At 38.2% G+C, this 23,134-nt stretch overlaps 1 protein-coding gene across 30 annotated transcripts in view; it reads left to right on the top strand.

The window, feature by feature from the left end:
* The window catches only part of DMD (dystrophin), a 2,035,724-nt gene that overhangs the window by 1,955,969 nt on the left and 56,621 nt on the right, over positions 1 to 23,134 (top strand). For 28 of the 30 annotated variants that reach the window (XM_039486264.1, XM_039486496.1, XM_039486317.1 and 25 more), the window contains 4 exons: positions 7,834 to 7,908; positions 14,700 to 14,901; positions 19,696 to 19,781; positions 22,369 to 22,526. In XM_039486264.1, the coding sequence (XP_039342198.1) occupies positions 7,834 to 7,908; positions 14,700 to 14,901; positions 19,696 to 19,781; positions 22,369 to 22,526 (521 nt within the window). Of the gene's footprint in view, positions 1 to 5,070; positions 5,955 to 7,833; positions 7,909 to 10,262; positions 11,045 to 14,699; positions 14,902 to 19,695; positions 19,782 to 22,368; positions 22,527 to 23,134 lie in introns of those variants that run through there. The other 2 variants (XM_039486351.1, XM_039486360.1) reach the window with 2 other exon arrangements.

Raw genomic sequence — 23,134 nt, 5'->3', positions numbered from 1 at the left:
TTATATGAGCAGCATTTGGCAGGAGAGAGCTTGGACCATCCCAGAAACATTTAATCATATAGGCAGCTTAGTCTGTGTCAGAGGACAGTACATTATTGAATGAAACATCCCAGTCATTCAGCGCTCTCTTTAACAGCTGGGGCAACTGTTGAATGACTGGTCTTTTCAAGAAAGACTTTGAAAAGCAATTATGTAACATTTTCACTGGGATATAGTGTCCAGACCATAGAAGTGAAATATTCCTCCCTGTCAGACATTTCATCTGTTATTGGAATTATTCTTTATCATTCATCTTTTTTAAAAAATTACATGTTTTTCTTTGCTTACTGCTCCATACAGTAAGGTATATGTATGTAAGGAATCTAGTTTTAGTGTTGAACCAAAATTTTTTTCCCACCCTCTCTCAAATCCATATATGAAAACTGGAGTTAAACCTGAAAAAATGGATTTTTAATAGTTTTTCTGAGAGGCCAATTTCTGTCTTTCTTAGGCTGTGACTTAACACTGTTATGTTACTGTATCAGAGGGGTAGCCGTGTTAGTCTGGATCTGTAAAAAGCAACAAAGAGTCCTGTGGCACCTTAAAGACTAACAGAAGTATTGGAGCATAAGCTTTTGTGGGTGAATACCCACTTCATCAGACACGAATTGTTATGTTACTGTTAATTCAAGCAGATGGCTCAAATTTTCAATGCTAAACACCTTGCAAATAAAAGACTTCAGCTGACCGTCCACTTCCAAAAGGATTCACTCAAACTCATGCTGTTGTATGTTATTTATTGCAGTTGAAAAGTTGCAGTAGAAGCAACAAGATTGCAAACACATTGAAGATGTGGCTGGTAGTGCAGCTCAACTTTTTCAAGTTAGAGATTGATTCCCATGTGTTTTATGACTGCTGCAATGGAGTTTGTAGCAGAATTATGCTACAGAATCTAAGCTTTTGTTTAAAAAAAATTGTATTTCTAACCTTTATGGTTGCAAAGGTATAGCCAGAAACAGTTAACTCTAAAGGAGGCGTGGACATTCCCACTCATCTCAATAGGGTATTGATTCCAAAACCTATTGATAATCATTTACATTTTAATATTTAGCTGTTTCACTCAAGATTATTTTGTCAGAAACACCTATTTTATGTGTTTATTCCATACTTCCATACCATTACCTCCACTTTGCTGAGTATCAAAAGCTCCAGCTTATCATATGGCAATTTATACAATTCATTTACATGTTTTCAGTACAAAAAACTGAAAACATTAGTAGCAGAGAAAAATAAGATGAATTTATTCTGAATTTTTCTAATTTGACTGCATATTTTGTAATTCCAAGGACCCTCTAGAGGGCCATACTCTTTCCCACATAGGATATTCACTAATTGGGTAGTAGTTCTTGGTCACTAGCATATAGGCATGCAAATTGCTTGATGCTATAGAGTACTGAGAGGGTCTTCCTTATCAGATATTTGTGTTGTCCATATCTTCTTCTAAAGGATCTGGAATCTCTTTAATCAAAGTTTTTAACGTATGAAAGGAAGACCAATTCCTGTTGCATAACTTGTAGTCAGTTACTGAACCTGGAGGAAGACATTTGATCTGGGAATCTGGCTACTGCATTAGTTGTCATGGAGCTGATGGCGAATCTTACGGCACCTGTGATAGTGTGTAGCACAGGAAGAAGCTATTGAAGTAGTATGTAATATTTGTCAGGGATCATTTAACCTTGGTCAACAGCTTCTTGAATTCTTTTAACTAGGCAAGGGAAAGCTTCAGCTGAACAGTAAAGCTGAGGTGGAAACTTGCAAGGATTACAGAGCCTCCTCCCTGAGACTCCACCCCTCCCTGCTTCTTCCTGTTCTGCTCTGCCCTCTCCCTCCAGCACCTCCCACCTGCTGCCAAACAGCTGATCAGTGGTGGGCAGGAGACACTGGGGGGAGGGGGAGGAGGTGATCAGTGGGTGGCTGGTGGCTGCTGAGCACCCACCATTTTTTTCCATAGGTGCTCCAGCCCCAGAGCACCCACAGAGTTACCACCTATGCTTCTGTAACATAATCATGCTATGAACACATCTCTCTTGGAAAAGGTTTATCCCCCTCTGAACTGAAAATGTTGTTTCTGGATGTATGGACAGTGAATCCTGTTTTCTTTTTCCTCTTGGATGAAAATATGCTTTTTAGTGATTCCTGTATGTTCTTTTCCTTAGTCTGCTTCATTCCAAGAGACTAGGTAACCCTTGTCACCAGTGTTGCAGTATATTTGGAGAAGAAATGTTCTCAAGTAACTGTTTTTCACTTTTAGGATCGCCTGGAGTCTCAAAGTTACCCTCTTGAGAGATAAGGAATCTGATGATATATCATTGGAGTAGTCAGAGTCCATTTCTTTTGGGTTTAGCCTTGTTCAGCCTCCAGGCACCCATGATTCAGTGTATTTTGTTGTTTGTTTTGTTTTTTGTTTTTTGTTTTTTACTTGCCTCCTTTACAGTTTTCCTATCTGTTTTCAGGTAAAAGAAGTTCAGGGGGTGACTCTTTGGGTGAAAAGGCTTTTATCCTTTATGACCAAAATCATAGGGAGAATCACAGGAAGAGGACAAGAGCTATGGATGATCCATACTCAGCTAGATGAAAGTGTCTGGCCCTTTTTTCTGAGTAGGAAGACTTGCCGTTAGAGTAAGGACTTGTCTACACTGACAGTTTACAGCACTGCAATTTTCTCGCTCAGGGTGTGAAAAAACATCCCCCTGAGCACAGCAAGTGTCAGCGCTGTAAAGCACCAGTGTAGACAGTGCCCCAGTGCTGGGAGCTACACCCCTCATGGGCTACCCCCCCTCCCACAACCACACAAACCATGTTAAAGTACTGCCAGTGTAGACTAGCCCTAAGAAGACTGTTCTGACGTGCCCTTAGAAGTGTATTTATTTGAGTTAGTGATGCTCTTACCCTCTTGAACATAAGAATGGCCATACTGGGTCAGACCAATGGTCCATCAAGCCCGGCATTCTGTCTTCTGACAATAGCTAGTATCAGATGCTTCAGAGGGAATAAACAGAACAGGCAATCACCCATTCCCAGCTTCTGGGAAACAGAGGGTAGGGACATCCAGAGCACAGGGTTGCATCCTTGACCATCTTGGCTTAAGGCTATTGATAGGCCTGTCCTCCATGAACTTATCTAATTCTTTTTTGAAGCCTCTTATGGCCTTCACACCATCCCCGGCAACAAGTTCCACAGGTTGACTGTTTGTTGTGTAAAGAAATACTTCCTTTTGTTTGTTTTATACCTGCTGCCTATTAATTTCATTGGGTGACCACCTAGTTCTGTCTTATTCATATTCTCCACACCAATCACAATTGTATAGATCTCTATCATATCCCCTCTTAGTCATCTCTTGGTAGATTGCTGCTCCAGTTCCCTTCTCCATACACACAGTACACTGATGCTTGAGTTAACCACCAGCTGAGGAGTATGCTTTGTTGCCTTACTATGCCTGCTGTCAGTTACTTCCACTGGCGCCAGTGCTGAAGCTATTTAAGGAGGTAAGACTGCTCCCCTGACTTTCTTCTTTTCAAGCTTGGAGCTTTGTTAAACTGGCTTCCTCTATGCAGTGATTCACCAGTTGCAGCCAAGCCCCAAGCAAGGAAAAACAGCTACAGGAATTTCTCCAAAAGAGAAGGGAAAAAAGGTAGAGAAAGGATAGAAGATAAAAGAAAATCACTGCTGGAAATCCCAGAGATAAAGACTATGATAAAGAAAGAGGAGCTGTAAGGTACACAATAGCCTCTGAATAGGGCTCCACACGTCTGGAGAAAGCTGCCAAGCCGATCCATAGATGCAGGTTTCTGCTAACTGACAGGTCTATCTACCTTTGTTATGCAAGAAGCAACAAACACATCGTCTCAAAGGAACAACACGTTTTCCCCTATAATCTAACTTGGAATTTGAACTCTAGTCCTCCAGTTGTAAAGTGCCACCTAATCTTTTGTTGTTTGAATAGCAGCTGTTGTCTGAGCATTGAGCTGAATGCCATTCTGCTTTCAGATCTTGAATATGCAGATGGCTTGGTCTTGTTGGCTTTGGTGAATCGCTGCAGCTGATAGCCAGTCTGTTTGGGCAAGAAGCAGTATACGCTCGTCTTGTTATGAATTCAGATAAAACTAAGTGCCTGGCTGTTACCATCAAGCGTCTTCCAGCTCCATATTATAGCCCACTCAATATTAACAAGGCAAGACATTGAACAGGAGGCTGGTAGTGGTGGCGCTGGCAGTGGCTCCCTTTATAACCTTTAGCCTAGTGGTTAGGGTGCTCACATGGATTGTGGGAGACCACAGTTCAAAATTCTCCTCTCTGCCTTTGTGGGGAAGGGATTTGAGAAGGGTCTCCTATGCTAGAGGAGAGTGTTTTAGCTGCTGGGCTATTCTAGCGTGGGTTTCTAACAGTCTCTCTTGTTGAGCTATTCTGCAGTGTATAAAATACTTGAATAGTAATTAGCACAGAATGAGAGTGCCTCTCTAGCCGGGTGGTTAGCGCACTCGTAGGACAGGCATGTTTACCCAAGTTCATATTGCTGCTCCAATAATTATTTAGACACAGTGGAACAGCTTCAGCAGGAGGAGAGACTGAGACACCTATATTGGAATATTTCATAATCCTGCGCATGGGGCACCCTCCTGCAATATCGGAGTCCTCTTTGCTTTTATTTTTAAAAAGTTCCTGGGGGGGAAGGGGGAACGTTTCAGGTGACTAAAAACAATTTGTTGTCAACTTTTTCAGTTCACCTAAATATTTTGAAATTTTTGGTTCAACTCAAATCCATTTCCCCTTGTTTTTTGGAACTGCCAGCGAATTGAAAAATCAGTTATTCGTTAATTTCTAAATTACCCTCCACTAAGAGAATAGAGGCGATAGAGGTGATATGTTAAGATCAGAGCAATAGGTTTACAACGTTTCACAGCACCATACATTGATATATCGATACAAAATAACTACTGTTCTTTCCAGTTCAGCTAACTTCCTTTTGGAGTTTACAGCTTCTCCCTGCACCACCACCACTTGTATTCCATTTCTGCATTTTATGCTTTGTAGGTTCAGATGCTCAGCAAGCAGCATCTCTTGTGGTGAATGGAAATACAGTCTGTATTGTGTTTGCAGAAAAATGGATGGAAAACACAGATGACTTCATAGACTCCTCAGCAGTAGGACTGCAATGTGTATATAAAATGTAAATCAGAAGCAGAGAAACTTCATCATCCCGTGCAACTGGCATTTATTGACTGCTTAGTCCTCTGGTCAAATGCTAGCCAAAGCCTTGTTTTTGTCACCCTCCACACTACTCACTCTTCGCCATGTTACTTCTAACAAAGAACATTTGCCCCTTCTTGTCCTAAAATTACAAGGTGTTTTTTTTCAAAATAGAAGTGCAGCCTTCTAACAAGTGTACAAAGTGAAATTGAAATCTCAGTACCGTAGCAAAGGAGTACATTATTAATTTGCCTTCAAGACAGATTAAGTTACTTTGTTTAAATACACAGTTTATTCCAAACTACATTAAGGTTTATGGACCTGTCAGTATTATAGTGAGTTAGAGTTGGCAGGAACAATACATTAGAGAGGTGCCATTAGAAAGGTGCACGGAATTATGTAGAGAGAAGGAAATCAGCAAATACACAATGATGAAAGCTGCCAACTTCCTCTACAAGGCAAGATGCTTTGGGTAGAGCATTTTACATACCTAAATAGAAGTTAGATACCATCTATCAAATAAGCAAAACTCAAAATACTCTCACAAAATAGCTTACTGAAAATATATTATATAGTTGGGATATCCCCTTTGGTACTCAAACATATGTAGCATTCTAAAGTGGATTAGCTGGATGGATATATAGACCTGAGATTCCACTTTGGGAGTAACTCTTTGCACGTATGTATCAGTTTACACCTTCAAAGCACTTTACCAACATTAACTTATTAGGCCTCATGATGTCTCTGTGGGGAAATTGAGATTGAGGGCATCATCTTGAAAAAGAGTAGGCCCTTTTTGCCTGCACAAAGAATGTGAGTGCTGTAGCACACTTAGGTTAGCTGATGGATTTACCAGGATTGCAGCTGCAGTTAACTTGTTAAATACCTTTGCTCGCCATCACAGTCACATAGTGTGCACATATTTGCATCCAGATTCAGAGCTGTAACTAGGTATTTTTGCACCTGAGGCAAGACTATAAAATTGCTCCTTCCCCCAGGGCCGGCAATTCAGCGGTGGGTCCCTCAGTCCCTCTCGGAGGGAAGGGCCTGCCGCCGAATTGCTTCCAAAGAATGAATGAAGTGGCCGCAGTAGAGCTGCCGCCGAAGCGCCACCAATCACGGCTTTTTTTTTCTTCTTTTTTTCCCCCCCTTCCGCTGCTTTCTGTGCCCCTTGGCTTTGTGCACCTGAGGCAAGTGCCTCACTCGCCTTGCCCTTGTTACGGCTCTGTCCAGATCTCAAGCTTCTGTAATTAAAATGTTGGATTTGAGAAATTAAGTGATTTATCCAAGACCACACAGCAAATTGGATCAGAGCCAGGATTAGATAGAAAGGGTTTCTAGCCTTCAGTCTATATTGCTGTTTCCATTTTGCAATGGTCTGTTATACTGCCGCTGGTGGTAGGTATATAGGAAATGAATTGGAAGACTATCATCTGATCATTAATAATTCCATGGCAATTTTCCTAAGAGTAAGGGTATTAACACAGGTTTCTTCCAATTTGGTAATTGTATTCTGTCTGCTTAATATTGCCCCTTTGGTTTTAGTTTTGCATGGGTATTATTCACTTCTTGTCCCAAACTTCCTTGTGCTGTTAAATAGCTGTTGTGCTTCACCCCAAAGATAGCTGCATGTCACTGTTGAATCATCCTTGTATAGCCCTTGCCAATATCACAAGTAGCTGAGAGGTTTAACTAATGATTGTAACTGATTTGGTCTGTAGCCCAGCTAAGAAGCAGAGATTTTATCTGTGTTGTCCTAATTTTAGAAATAGTTTTTCAACTTTGTTCAGGTTTAGTAGGAAATGACAAATATTTTGGTTTTGTTAACCATGAGGCTATATCTTTAAATGATACAGCTGGAATAACAGCATTGTTACAGCCTTGTTATACAATATGTTTCTTGGCCACTCTCATTCCTGTCTGCCTCTGAATAGTAAGAGCCAGTCAGCTCATTACAACTTCAAAAGAGCACCTGAAAAGCTACCTCTCTGGATAAATCAGAGGAGTAGACATGTACAGAATCTTTTGGATCTTGGAGCATGGCCTACACTTCATTAAACACAGCACTAAGTGAAACTGACTAACTTCAGTACATTACAAAACTGGATTGTATCCTGTTGCTTAGGTCCCCTGTGCAGAGCCTAGCAGTAGCCTATCAGTTTTATCTGTGTAGGAATCTCTTTCAGCTGCCCTAACAGGGCATATATTAAGCAGAGAGGGAGGAGTTAAAGATTCTTAACTCTCTTAAATTGGTCATAACCTGAGAAGATATGGTATCTTTACAATAACATGAAATGCCATTTTTGATTATGATGTTTTAGGGGCCATGGAATTCAAAATATTGCGCCCAGAGCAAGACAATACTCTGTTAAATGACTGTTTTACTTGTTTTCTAAATGAGTATTGATAATTATTGATCGTATTGATTATTGCATTAGAAAACTAATTTTTAACAGATTTCCCCCCCCACACACACCTGTAATTTTCACACATAAACCAGCAAGTATTTTCTTGATTTAGATTTTTAACCTGATTTGTTAGCTGGTCTTTGAATCCATATGTTTTTTCTGGTGAATCAGTGATTCTTTTTTAACTTTCCCCTTGTAGCTGACCTGAACAATGTCAGATTCTCGGCTTACAGAACTGCCATGAAACTACGAAGACTGCAGAAAGCCCTCTGCTGTAAGTATATGCCTGTGCTTTATAGATTTTCTTCTAGTCTCTTCTGCCAAAAGGGCAAACCTGTTTGGCAACTTTTAGAAAAAGAAAATATCTCATGAACAAAAGTCTGTTCACTGTGTGAACACTTTGGACCAAAATCATCGTCACTATGTTCCAGCGTTTTGTATCACTCAAACTACCTCAAACAAAGTTAAGACAAAAGTATAACTCTGACCCTAAGTTAACAATTTTTAAATGTGTCCTATCTTAGCCTGTTTATTTAGGTATTTTTGCCACCCTCATTACCATAGTGCCTGAGAACGTCTCACCACTGCTTTACAGCTCCATTAATGTCTAGATCATTCTATACTGGCATTAATCTTAAACATGAGTATGAACCCAGGGTCCTGGGTAGGCTTGTACAACCCACACTGAAACCTGCACCACCACATCTTCATTGCTAGTTTTAGCCACGCTAGCTAAATTAAAGCTAACGTGGGTATGCCTACAGGGGCTGCAGTCATACCTCTGATTGCAGTGTACACATACTCTGTGTCATGCTTGTCTGTGTATTCACATTGGCTAGTTACCTACTTTATTATGGATTAAATAATGTAGTCATAGTTTCCTTATTAGATCAATCAAACACAAAGTATGCAATTTTAAATGCCATGTGAAACTGTCATGTGTAATATTTTAACTTTATTCATTCACTTTTACTTGTAGACAGAGTTTAATTTCTGGGATAGTTGCAGACCTGTTTCTACCCTCTCTTCTGTTTCAGCCTGGGATCTGTGTTCACATGCTCTTTGGAACTGTATCAAACCTCAGTATCGTTAAGCATATTCACTATGAGGCTGAGGGGGAGGGGGTGAGTTAAAGTGAGGGGTTTCACTAATGCACAGAGTTAATCCTTGAAAGTCCTGCATTAATGAACACTTTCAACAGTAACTGAAAATTCTGGCAGCATAATGAAAGATGAGAGAAGAATTGCCAAATCCCTACAAGCCCACACAATGTTTCTAAACTCGTATAATTTGGAATGTTTTGCCAATATGAATATAGTGATAAAGAATTAGTTATGAAATTCTTAGAAATATAAATATCCATTCTTAATATAATTCCTCTCCCCCATTACATCCCCTGAAAATGTGCAAGACAACAATATACCATTCCCATCTTTTTCTTTCTTTTTTTAAAATAAGTAAAAATGTACTATTTGTAGTTGCCAGACTACTTCTGAAGATGTAAACTCCAAACACAAATATGTTCCAATAAGTTGCATCCAGCCATGAATCTGCTGTGCTTCTTACTTGGAACTATACAAACTTATTTAATCTTTGTATAGTATAGACTTTTTAAGGTTTATGTTTTGCATCAGTACTACATTTTATGGAGAGTTTCAAGAGGGGGATAAGAACTAAACATTATTGGGCTTTTCTATTACAAACGGGAGTATAGAAAGGTCTGTAGAATAAATAGAATGGTACAGGGTCAGAATAAAATGTTGATTTCCCATGGGAAATTCACGTCAAGAAACTGTTTATGAATTACATGGTTCTCAGCAGACAGCTTGAATATATAAGTGTAACAGACACTTTTGTGCCTGAACATATGGAACATAAAATACTTTGGGCCAGATTTGGATCTTGTTTACCTAATTCTACACCTGTGTAACTCTGTTACGTGTGATCAGAAATAGGTTCTTAGACTTTAGAAATGTTAACTATCTGGGTGAAAACCTGGGTCCATTGATGTCAATAGCATCACTCCTACTGATTTCAATTGGATCGGGATTTCATTCCCAGTGTTTATAAAAGCTTTTTCTTGTGTTTATCTTCTGTCCATTCAAAATAATAAAGAAAACTCGATGCTGAATTAATCTCATATTGTGCTGCTGCTTCCACATTTTTTAAAAATTCTCAATTTGTTAGACTAGCTATTGCAGGACAGCTGTTTCTTTGATAAACATTTAAGAACTGCCCTGCTATACGATTATGTTTATACTGGCACACAATTCCTTCTTTCTCATACTGTCTTAACAAGTTTATGGTACAGTTTGTCTTTATATACGTGTTTACTTGAGGGCAAGTGAAGATTTTCTGAGATCCAGATGTTTTAACAAACATGCAGTGGCAACTACACTAAATACCTAAGCACATTCTTCATGCTTGTATCCATAGAGAGTTGTTTGAGGAGTCTGGATAACTATGTTTGTACTCACTATTTGAGAAGCAATATTCCTGCAAAGAACAAAGACACCATCATTAAATATTCTTATCTTACAATTTCACCAGCATTTGTGAACCCAATTTAATTATGCAGCAAAGTTATTATTGAGTTTCTTACTGTTTCTTTTAATTTGGCATTAATAGCAATTGAACACTATTTTGGATCTCAAGGCATCAAGACATAAACAAGAGAGTTCAAATTTCCAATTGAAGTAATTGCTTTCATCTCCTTCCTTTTTCCTTCATCTTTGAAACTTGGCGGGGAAGGAGAGAAGTCTTGGATTGTTTTCATTTTCTGTAAATCCACCAAATCTGTAAAATACAAGACATTTTTGTCTTTTGAGTTTTGTTTTTATTTCCTAGTCAGGTTATATTTACCTCATAGAAGGCCTTGAGAGCTGGAGATATAACCTGTTTCTAAATGTCAAAAATAAAAATGCTTTTAAATAATCAACTATACTTATACTGTTTATGTTTTGTGCCTTTACAGGATTTTGGAAAACTACGTGTAAGAATGAGTTTAGTATAGTTTTTTTATTTATATATAATATAAAATAAAATATGGATGTAAAGGTATATTAAGGCTAAAAAGAGAAATGCAGAAAAAATGGTGATCCTGCACAAATAAATTCATGTGCTGAGAAATGTTTGCACATGGTATTACCCTGAAATAGTCTCAGATGTGGCACCAGCCTCCCAGCATTACAGCATATTATGTACATGCTAGATATAACCATTTCACCATTGCTTTTAAATGTACATTTCCCCTTTGATAATCACATCAAAGCATGTTAATTTCCTTGTGTACAGAATTGCTTTAAAAATATATCCTCTTTAAGTGCAATCCACATCTGAACATTATGATGTCAATAAAATTCACTTTGCTTTACAAACTTATCCTGGAGATTCAACAAAAGAGAAATATGCGGCAGTTTCTTTACCAATTATCTTCTTTTGCTCTGTATATACTAACTAAATTAAAGGATCACTTACATATCAACAGAGAACATCAGGTTTACTCATGGGGTGACCTTGCATTCTGTGAGATCCCTGTATGATTTTAATTACCAGCCATATTTAGTTTCCTTCAATTTCAGTATGTGATTACTACTGAGTATCTTTTACTTACTAGATAGTTGTCAACTTTCTCCCTAAAACTTGCCTCTCGTGCATTGGCCTTAGATTTTCCCGAGCTTCAGATCAGATTATGAGTGCCATTTTACAGGATGGGTCCCCCTTGCCCATGTCTTTGATGGAGAATGTGAGTTGGCCTTAAGCACAAACTCCCTCTTCTGTCTCTCTCTTTAAAATCCAAAGTATTGTTTACCATGGTTGGGCTACAAACATCCTAGAGGCTGGTCAATGCACAAACTGTGCCAGTAATTGGCCGAACCTTACACTCAACTTGATGGAAATTCTCTATTTGTTAAGATGTAACACAATGGCTTTTGAACACTGCATCCAAAAAATTCCAAAACTTCAGGGAATATTCTAGGCATCAGTGGGCAGGACCCATTTGATTTTTTGTGAAAACTGGAAAACCAGAGTGTGTGCAATGAGCTCAGCCTACAGAAACTACACAGTGTGCAACATTTGGTTTTAATTGATTGAGTTAAAACCAGTGCAAACCCCCAGGTGGACACATGTACACTGATTTACAACTCTCTTGTATGTATTTAGTTGACTGCATTAAGCCACATCATGGGGGTTACGTCTCAGGATATGATCATGCATATGAGCCCATATTTTGGGAGGAGTCTGAGTATTAAATCTCTGGGGGAAAATGGACCCCCAGTACTTTTCCCACTAAGCTCCTGATGTGTTTGTGGGGAGACGTCCAGGAGGAGTAGAAGTTGTCCTACAGCAGAGACTGGTGTTACCTCCCCACCCATGTGTTATTAGACACCCATATATCATTGACTTCAAGACAAGACCGAAGATTTGATAAATAAAGAGCACAGTTAAAGGATATTAAGATGCTGCCACTTATTAGTGTTAAAAGCTTTCACAAAATAGAATGATCCATGTGTATCTGTAGTCACATGTATAATTAAGCTGCCACCCAGATGCGTGAGGGGTTCACTTAATTACCATTGATTCATTGTCACAGAGGAACTGAGCATTCAGCCTAAAGCTAAAGTTAAAGGTGTTATGAAGGCAGTGCTGCATTTCCAATTTGGCTAATAAATTGTTATTAGAGAAAAGCATCTTCCTGTGACCCTTAGAGCTGGGGTGATAAATAGGCTGTTGTTGAACAAGACACACATCTTAGGATAGTTACATTTTTTAAATGTCAGTAAATGAAATACAATCTCCAAAATAAAGATGCTTTATATTTAAAGAAAAATCTAATTTCAAAAAATGAAATGTATTTGCTCTGTAAGCGAAATCTTTTAGTATAACAGTAGAGACATGTATATATCATTATATACACACTTTATTTGCTTTAGGATTTGGATATATTAGGCAGGTAGGCTAAGATTTTCAGATGTCCTTAAGGGATTTAGGAGCACAAGTTCCTTTGATTTTTCAATGAGATTTGTATTCTGAAATTCCATAGGTACTGCTGAAAATCCCATCCATATTGTATAACCCCTTGCAAATTATTCAGTGGCTAAGTCTGGAATGCTAAACTAGTGTCCTGTTAGGACACAAAGAGCCAGATTAATCCTTGATGGAATTTTTAGTTGCACCAGAAGTGAATTTGGCCAATTTGACATTAAGCTATTGCTTCACTGTTTAAAATCTGTTAAATTGTAAAGTATTGTTGCTTGTCAAAGCTCATTAAAAATCTTTATTTTAAAGAGAGGAAGCATGGTCTTGTGGTTAGGGCACTTACCTGGAACTTGGGAGATCTTGGTTTAGTTCCCAGTTCTGTCACCTAATTCCTATATGACCTTCACTTAGGGCAAGATTCTTCCACCTTTAATCACATTGAGTTATACCATACTCTGTGATTATCCCATTGAAATCAACTCAATGTGAGTAAGAGGGCAGAATTTGGCCTTCTGTCTGTCTGGTTTGCTTCCTTATCTGTGAAGTAGGCAAAACAATACTTCCACATTTCATGGAGGTGGTGTGGGGATAAATTCATTAATATTTGTGAGGTGCTGAGACATTATGGCAGTGAGTGCAAATATAGATAGCCCTCAATATCTTGCTTTCTTGTATGATCCCCATTTCATTTTAAAAATCATCTCTCATAACACTCAATTGTTATCCTTCAAAGCTTAGAAGCAAAATACTTCCCTCAGTCAATTGATACTGAACTGCTTTTTATCTTAGTGAGAGGTGCATTTAGAGATTCAGGGTAATAAGTAGAACTGTGTAAAGAATAGAAGTTCCATTTATTGAAGGATTTTGAATTTTCACTTCATTTTGTATCGGAACAAAACACAAAATTTTCAAAGCTCTCCAAAAAGAAAAATTCTGGGGAAAAAATTGTTTCAGATTGATTGAAACACTTCATTTTGCAAAATTGTTTCATTTTGGTTTTGACGTATTTTTTATTACATTGTTATATAGAATACAAAGAAAAATTGACACAAAAAGTCACTTTGATAGAACCGCATATTCCGATGGAATATGGCCCCCTGAAATTTCTCCCATCATCTTTAGTAAGTCGTATTTTATTTGCCAAAAGTAATGCTGTGATGGAAATAGATGGAAAACCTCATTAAAGTTGGCATGTTCTAAAATGACATCATGTTCAATATGTTTTTAATCAAATACTGTCAACAGGAATATAAATTAAATTACATGATTTCATATTTAATATGCTTTGAAGACATTTTATTTATATAGCATCCAATAGTATGGTAGATCTTTTACAGACAATATGAAACTATTGTCTGACTTATACAATTTACAGTCTAAGGCAGGGGTCAGCAACATTTCAGAAGTGGTGTGCCGAGTCTTCATTTATTCACTCTAATTTAAGGTTTCGCGTGCCAGTAATACATTTTAACGTTTTTAGAAGGTCTCTTTCTATAAGTCTATAATATATAACTAAACTATTGTTGTATGTAAAGTAAATAAGGTTTTTAAAATGTTTAATAAGCTTCATTTAAAAGTAAATTAAAATGCAGAGCCCCCCAGCCTGGTGGCCAGGACCCGGGCAGTGTGAGTGCCACTGAAAATCAGCTTGTGTGCCGCCTTCAGCACGCATGCCATAGGTTGTCTACCCCTGGTCTAAGGCCTCGTCCTGCAAAGCCTTAAGGCAGTGGTTCTCAACCTGTGGACCAGTCAGCACACAGCTGTGGCCCATGGGACATCCGCAGGGCCATACAGATAGTGTGTGTGTGTGTGTGTGTGTGCGTATATAATATAGTGTGGATGGGGCCACATAGAGAGGTGCATATGCAGCCCACAATGGTAAATATGTTGAGAACCACTGGCCTAATGCATGTCTAAGAGTCTGCAGGATTGAGGCATAAAAGGTTATTTTCAGACAAGGGGTTGGGGAAGGGATGAAAGCTTAAGAAAATTGTAATCAAAATATATTGTTGTCGGGGGGGTGGTTAATACTTGAAATGACTGAGTGTTTTTTGTTGTAGTTTATTATTATCTTATTTTAAACAGTGGATTTACTGAGTCTGTCTGCCGCATGTGATGCCTTGGACCAGCACAACCTCAAACAGAATGACCAGTCGATGGATATCCTTCAGATCATTAACTGCTTGACCACCATTTATGATCGACTGGAACAAGAGCACAATAACCTGGTCAACGTCCCGCTCTGTGTGGACATGTGCCTCAACTGGCTGTTGAATGTCTATGACACGTATGTGCGAGTAGTCTGAGTATACTGTACTAAAGGCTTTAATGACCGTTGGGGATAATGAGCTGTCTTCCTGGTTACAAAATGAGTGGCTCGGAGCTGGAAGGCGGTGTTCATAGTGCACATTTAATAAAAATAATGGCTTACTGGTTGCACTTAGCTCAAGCAATACAACCCTGAGTTAGGGTTGGAGTCCTAAATTGTTTTATTAAGCTAAGAAGTGATAGAGCTGGAAAATAGAACATTCTACTTTAAAATGGTCCGTGTATGTAAGGGTCATTTTTCAGAACTCCATCCCATCATTTAGTTATGACTCTGCAAGGCACTTTTGAATTTCCTTGTTAATACACCTTTATCTTTACCAGTTAAGAGTATTATCAAAAAGCAACAGCATAATCTTCATTATATGTGTGCTCATGCTTGTCTACGCTTCCAACAGTTAAGCCTATTCACGGTGACACATTTTCTATAGCTTTTAGTATGTAATCTTTGATAGATGCTGGAAGGGGGGGCCACCTGTGGCGCAATATGCTTGTGACTTCTAATAGTCAACAGATCTGAGTGAATGTTCGTAGGTTAGTAATGTCGCTCCTAAAATTCAGTTTTAGCAAACAAAGACCACTTCAAAGTGGAATTTAGATATGCTGAGTCCACACTCATGAATTTACAGAAGATAGGGTAGATTTACTTTGAATGGATTTTCTGTAAGACTATCTATCTGCTGTTTTAATCAGCTGCCTCCTAGCTCTCAGACAACTCCTAAATTACCCAATAATTAAATAAAGCAGCCTAGTTTTGGATTATTGCTGGATTTATAATAATAAACAGCTCTGCAAATTCTGTGAGAAAATTTGGCAGTCCAACCCCTGACTTGCTTACTTAAGACTAGAAGTATCTATTAGGTATCCTTAAAGTCAGACACACACTCACATGTCATGTGGCAAAATAAACCTGTGTAGATGAGAAAGTGTGCTTTTTTTAATTTCATCAACATTTTTCATTAAGTTAAAATAAATATCCATAGCATGGGAATACTTCCATGCCCCAAGAGTGTTTCTTTCATCAAGTTTTAATCAATGTAATTATACCTTATTGATTTCTGGATCAGAAATTGCAGATGTCTCCCAACCAGCGTGATTCTATAAATGGAGGACTTCCTATTCTGACTTAATCCACAACAGCCATACAGTTAATGTGGATAGTCATTCTGCCATGTTATATTATGTATTGTGATGACACTAGATTTTTTGCTTTGTTCACAAGCAATAGAGAACAGGCCTATATTTAATATTTAGGTTTTTTTTTTTTAAATCGACTTTAGTTTTCAGAAAACAAATATCTGATCCAGTTTGTATTTAGACCCAAATATGAATAAAATCTGAATACAAATTACAATTCTTCACAATCAAAAAATGTTAGGTGTTTAGGCTGGGGCAATAAAATCATAGAAGATTAGGGTTGGAAGACACCTCAGGAGGTCATCTAGTCCAGCCTCCCGCTCAAAGCAGGACCAACCCCAACTAAATCATCCCAGCCAGGGCTTTATCAAGCCTGACCTTAAAAACTGCTAAGGATGGAGATTCCACTATCTCCCTAGGTAACCCATTCCAGTGCTTCACCACCCTCCTAGTGAAAAAGTTTTTCCTAATATCCAACCTACACCTCCCCCACTACAACTTGAGACCTTTGCTCCTTATTCTGTCATCTGCCACCACAGAGAACAGCCTACCACCATCCTCTTTGGAACCCCCCTTCAGGTAGTTGAAGGGTGCTATCAAATCCCCTCTCGCTCATCTCTTCTTCAGACTAAATAAGCCCAGTTCCCTCAGCCTCCCTCGTAAATCATGTGTCCCAACCTCCTAATCATTTTCGTTGTCCACTGTTGTACTCTCTCCAATTTGTCCACATCCTTTCTGTAGTTGGGGGCCCAAAACTGGACTTAATACTCCAGATGTGGCCTCACCAGTGCCAAATAGAGGGGAATAATCACTTCCCTCGATCTACTGCTAGCGCTCCTACTAGTGCAGCCCAGTATGCCGTTAGCATTCTTGTCAACGAGGGCACACTGTTTACTCGTATGCAGCTTCTCGTCCACTATAATCTCCAGGTCCTTTTCTGCAGAACTGCCACTTAGCCAGTCGGTCCCAAGCCTGTACAAGTGAATGGGATTCTTCCGTCCTAAATGCAGAACTCTGCACTTGTCCTTGTTGAACCTCATCAGATTTTTTTGGCCTAATCCTCCAATTTGTCTAGGTCACTCTGGACCCTATCCCTACCTATCTACCTCCCCCTCCCCCTTAGTGTCAAATCCTCCTGCTTGCTTCTCCTCAAGACTCTGTCTTGCTAAATACAGTCTCATCATGTTTATTAATTTCATTGAAACCTACTACATTGTAAATTATAGTTTGCGCCATTGAGGGAAGGAATACTGAGGAAATGGATGCTACAGGACTGGAGGGAACATTGTAGGGACCCAGGGATAAGGCAAGTGCATGGCCTTTTACTGAAGTTTTGTGTTTGTGTTATCCTGGATGAGCACAGAAAGAAGAGCCAAGGGTCAGATGTATGTACTGATAGGGTAAATAGACAAAGCCCTCAATGATTTTCTTGAATTCATTCTCCTATTAGAGATTCTGTGGCATTTAAAAACAAAAAAAAAACTAATAATTTGCATTTATTATGCTTCCCAACTGTTGTTTGTAAAGGTATTGATAACTGGAACAGTGAGTGGTCCAATTTGGCATGCAACCTTGCTATTCAATATGTTTCACATTTGTTTTAATTGATCAGATATTCATACTCATTTGCAGTTACATGCTAAATTATCTGTTTGATTTGGGAGGCAGGGAGGAGGGTGTAGCTAACTGAACCAACTCACGCTTCATGTAAGTTCCTAATTAATACACCTTACAGGAAAATCATCATGCTACATGCCTCTCCTGTATAATTTGCATTAGGCTGGTATTCATCTGCATGGGTTTCTGAGGGCACAAAGGATAATGAATTTGGAAAGGATTTGTGGAAGGGGAGGAAGTGCAAAGAAGAAAAGAATAAGAACAGAATGTTGAACTGACATAAGTGAATAACAGATGCTGATTTATGAATAGGAAAATAATATTTTTAAAAATTAAAATGGGATGTGGTGAGTTATCCAAGTTCTGATCTGTTACACCACTGTAAATTTGTAGTGTCTCTCTTCATTTCAGTGGAGTTTTTTTTTTTTTTACTAAGGTATTACACTTCTATGATTGGCTCTTCTGCTGATCTTGACAGTATTAAGATCATATGCTGTGCAGCACAGCGTGGGGTGCCTTTTATAATTGCATGCATTAATATTGTTCTTATTTTCAGTGACAATAGTGAAAGTGACACTTACAGACCGAAAATTATTGATAGATCTCTGCCTCAAGGAGTTGTTAGACATATGCTTATTGTATTGTACACATTCTGATCATTTGTTTGGGGAGCAAGGTTGTTTTGTTTAAATATATCAAAATTGGGATATTATCTGGAATATTATTTAGTGTGAAAGTCTCCCACTGAAAGTAAATTGAAATAAAACTGAGTTCTGAAGTAGGATTTCAAGCAGTGATGTTGCGTGGCACACAGTCATGGAGGATGTTGTAGATATAGAGAGGCTGCAGAGCACAAGTGGATAGGGGAAAGGAGGATGACTAGAGACCACATGCGGACTGGGGTGGGGCCCATACACTCTTTAAAGAGAGTGGAAGGTGTTTGAATGTTACATCTTTGGTGTCACTAATGAGTTGAGGCTAGTGCTGACACTAAGCGAAGACATGTTTCAAAATGTTCACCACCTCCCAGTGTTCCCAGTAGGAATGAAGTCAGGCTGCCCTTAGGGAAGAGTGAGGCTCCCTATGCTGTCTGGGACCCCCATCTTCCCTGAAAACATCTTGGCTTCACTTCCGTTTTAAACTGTGGACGGTGGTAGCCTTATTAAAAGATGAAGTGTTTACTAAAAGCACTTTTAGCTTCACTTCCATTGATCACAAAAGGAAATGGCAGCCATTTTAAAAGAGGGCAATTGTTTGTGGAATTTTCTGTATAAGAACATTTATTTGTCAGCCCTTGCTGAAGCACTTTCAGTTATAAATAATAAAAGTGAAAAATAACCAAATGTCTTCAGATGTGGTGACTTTCAGTCTATATGGGAAGTTTGAAGAGTGCATTATTTGGTTATTAAGATCATTTGGACTAAAAAAATAGACTGGCCCAGGATGTTACATTTTTTACAGGGCCCATTTTTAAATTAATATGAACTCTCAAACTAATTAAAGGTTATGTACATGTGAATGTTCAGACTCAGTAAGTGTTGTAATTGTGGGGAGATACACCGCCATTGCATTCATGCCAGAGTGGTTGAATCCCTGATTTAAGTGCAAAACATAGCATTAACTATGGAACAGCAACCAGTTACTTATCTTGGAGCTGTTGATGAACACTGTTTAACCAGTGTATTCAACAGGTCATGTATAAGTTACACAAGAATTAAGTTTTATGAAGTAGTACAGAATCATAGAAATGTAGTGCTATAACGGACCTTAAGAAGTCATCTAGTCTAGCCCTCTGTGCTGAGGCAGGACTAAGTAAACGTAGAGCATCCCTGACATGTATTTGTCCAACCTATTCTTAAAAACCTCCTGCAATGATTGGTGGTTAAGATTGGTGGCTAAGATTGTGTTTAATTTTAAAAGTTGCATTACTCTCCTAAATAAGACCTCAAATATGTGGATTATATTATCAATCAATGTTTGTTTTTCTTATCATCATCAACAGGGGTCGAACAGGAAGGATCCGTGTCTTATCTTTTAAAACTGGTGTAGTTTCCCTGTGTAAAGCACATTTGGAAGATAAGTACAGATGTAAGTCAGGTGTCTTAATTTATATTTTATTTCATTTTAATTTATTTTATTTTTATTTTTTTCCTATATATCATGGAAACACAAAAATTCGGGACAGAAAAGTCCTGTTAGGTCTTCTAATCCTTCAGTGAAGGATAGTTCTCTACACTGTATTTTTAAGTGACTTGTCCAGTGTAGATTTCCCCCTACTTCCCATAATAGATTAAAGTTCTTTCTACACTGGCCAGAAAAAAATCAATGACAACATATTAGGAAGAAGTAGGGTTTAATATGATTTGACATAGAAAGGAATTAAAACGTTTTTCCCTGACCCATGTAGACAGGATCTAAATGACAAAATGACAAAGTACAAAAACAAATGTTTCAGGAAAAATTATATTTAGAGCAATTTGTATTACTGTATTTTATTCAACATGCTATATCTTAAGTCTGGTGTCTACAGTTGCAACGGAATCATACTTGAAAAAATTATATGCAGCCACAGTTGCTATCCCTGGGTGAACAATAAAGATGTGCCATATTCATGAAAAGCTTTTTTGCAAATTTTTTTTTTATTGTGTGTGAAAGAGAGAGAGAGTGAGAGTGTAATTTAAAAATCAAAGTTCTGCATGTTTTCAATGGACCAAATCCCAAAATCCTTATCTGGAAAAAATCAGTTTGAAGCCAATACAAGTTTTACATGAATAATGAATGAGTATAAAGTGAGGCCCGGACACTTGACTCATGTGAGTAACTTTATGCACATGGGTACCCCGATGAGTTCAATGGTAATACTCAGATGTAGGCGTTTACAGGGTTGGAGCTTGACCAAGAACTTTAGGATTTGACTCAAGATGTATTCTTAATCCAGCATCTTTTTGAAAATCAAGATTTTGAAAATGTTTACATTTTTTTAAACACAGGAATATGGAAATATATTGAACGAACCTCCCCCTTCACTGCAACATTTAAAATATTTTGTAAAATTGAGTCAAATTAAAACATTTAAAACAAAATGTCAAAACTCTGATTTTTAGCTGTTTCCCAGAAAAGTGGTACACTGTTAGGATTATAAAAGTTAGAGATAGGAAATATCTATTAAGATTAATTTATTCCCCTGTGAATGCTGAATACTGTCTCTCCAAAAAAGGATGCATCTGATTGATTGTAATGTGTAATCTTCCTTTAAGCATTGTAGATGCTTTAATAAGAGGGAAATGAAAGGATGTGCAGTTGGAGGTGAAAAGAAAGGAATCTTCTCCCTGGGGCTGTGGACTTATTCCACCATTGCTCCATTTCCACTACCTGATGCTGCAGTAGCTCCTACTGTCCTAATGGCTCTCCTTGTTGTGGTGAGTGGAGAGGACAGAAGCATCATAGCAGCTGATCTTTTGACTTTTCTCATTCCTGCTCGCTGATATGCTCTGGAAGTCCCTGTAGAGTTGAGTTCTGCACAGGGAATTTGCCAACCACTTGTGCAGCAGAACAGTATTGGTTGTGCTGCCTGGGAAAGTCTCCAGGGCCAGGGAGGTGAAGGGAGGATTTGTCTTGAAATAATATATTCTGAGGCCAGATATGAGAAGAATTATATTCTTATACTCTTCTAATTAAAAGGAACCAAAAAGAAAAAAATCATTTGTAAAAGCTATGCTAGGAAACTTATCAATGATATTGACATTCCTGTATAATTTCACCCCCAGTGTGGGATGAAATATTAAGGAGGCCACAGCCGTGAAAGCATATTATTACTACACTAGTGACATTTTTTACTCTTTGAAAAATAAGCTGAATTTATTCAGGTCATGAATTATCAACTGGAGTAGTACCAAATAAATATTTCAGTTGATCCTAACTTGATTTTTCTTGTTATTACAAACTTTAAAACCTCCTCAAAGTATTTGTAGTATAACTAATTCCCAGCAAATTAAATTGTGCTTATGGTAGGATTATGATTCAGTCCGGTAAGGATTCCTTTTTGATAGTGTTTCTATAATAAAACAGGGCTTTCACTTCAAAACCTAAAACTTAATATGATATTAACATTCCCAACTGGTGGTGGGGCTCTGTAACAGTGTAATGTTTCTCTTTCATTTAAAAAATCATCTTGAGTTCATTATATTATGAAATATCAAAGTTAGGGAATTTTTTTGTTTTTCAAAGCAACTCATGATGTGAAACAGAATCAGGTCCTCTGGGCTGTATGTTTAAAGCTGTTCATACTGTATGTACATTAATGTTTAAAAGATTTTGTGGATCAGAGACCCTGTATACATGCGTTATGGTTGCAGTCTAGGTAACTGTGTTATGGAGTTATAGCTTGTGTTGGTTCTGAGTATTATATAAATGCTGTCAGATTGTTATTTTAGAATGGTCCTCCTTGACAGATAGAAGCCCGTGATCTAGTCAGACATTAGCACCAGGCTACTTATTTAACTGGTTAATAAACAGAGAAGATAGCCAAATAGAGGCCCATTGAAATATAGTCACTCCCATAATGGCACCACACTTTTGAGCCTCTGAAAATAATTGCGTTTCTGTAATACTTCTGTAGTCCCGGTTGAAATGTTCTATCCCTAAAACTCTTTTTGCTTCATTTTTGTCCCTCTAGATCTATTCAAGCAGGTAGCAAGTTCCACTGGATTCTGTGACCAGCGCCGACTGGGCCTTCTCCTACATGACTCCATCCAGATCCCACGGCAGCTGGGCGAAGTTGCATCGTTTGGTGGCAGTAACATTGAACCTAGTGTTAGGAGCTGCTTCCAGTTTGTAAGCGTTTGCGTGGTTTTTGTTTTCTAATGTTTTTTTTCCTATTATTGTTTTGATTTTTATTTAATTCCACCCGATTTATGTTTCTGTCACTGAGAAGAGGATAAGTAAAATCCCTTGAGGAGGAGGAGCAGAAATGAGAGAGAAAGGATTGAATTCCAGGGATTGCTTAAAGAAATTTCGTGTTAGTTTGCTAATCTGTTTACTTGGCAAGGCATTTGGAATAGGTTGTTTCTTCTTGGGGTATGTCTGCAATACAAATATAGAAATGTCAGGGGGAAATCCATTTCAGTGTGGTTATCCTGAACTGGTTACTACATAGCTAAAAGGGGTAGTGTGGATAGGATCTAACCATGTTATAACTGAGTCATGTGAAAGTTTTTTATTTTATGTGAATTACTTTACCCATCCCTTCTGCCAGCACGCATTCCTTTTTGTTATAAGAAATCAGCTATAGATCACAGCTGTCATGAAGAACAAGAGTTATTGTAAGGCCTGATCTATACCTAAAATTTAGGTCAATCTCGGGACATTGTTCAGGGTGTAGAAAATGTCTCACTCTGTGTGATGTAATTAGATTGATCTAACCCACGACTGTAGAGGCAGCT

Source organism: Mauremys reevesii, linkage group 1 (genome assembly GCF_016161935.1).
Source record: "Mauremys reevesii isolate NIE-2019 linkage group 1, ASM1616193v1, whole genome shotgun sequence".
NCBI lineage: Eukaryota > Metazoa > Chordata > Testudines > Geoemydidae > Mauremys > Mauremys reevesii.
The sequence above is the reverse complement of the archived record's forward strand: the minus strand, read 5'-3'. Positions and strand labels throughout refer to the sequence as shown.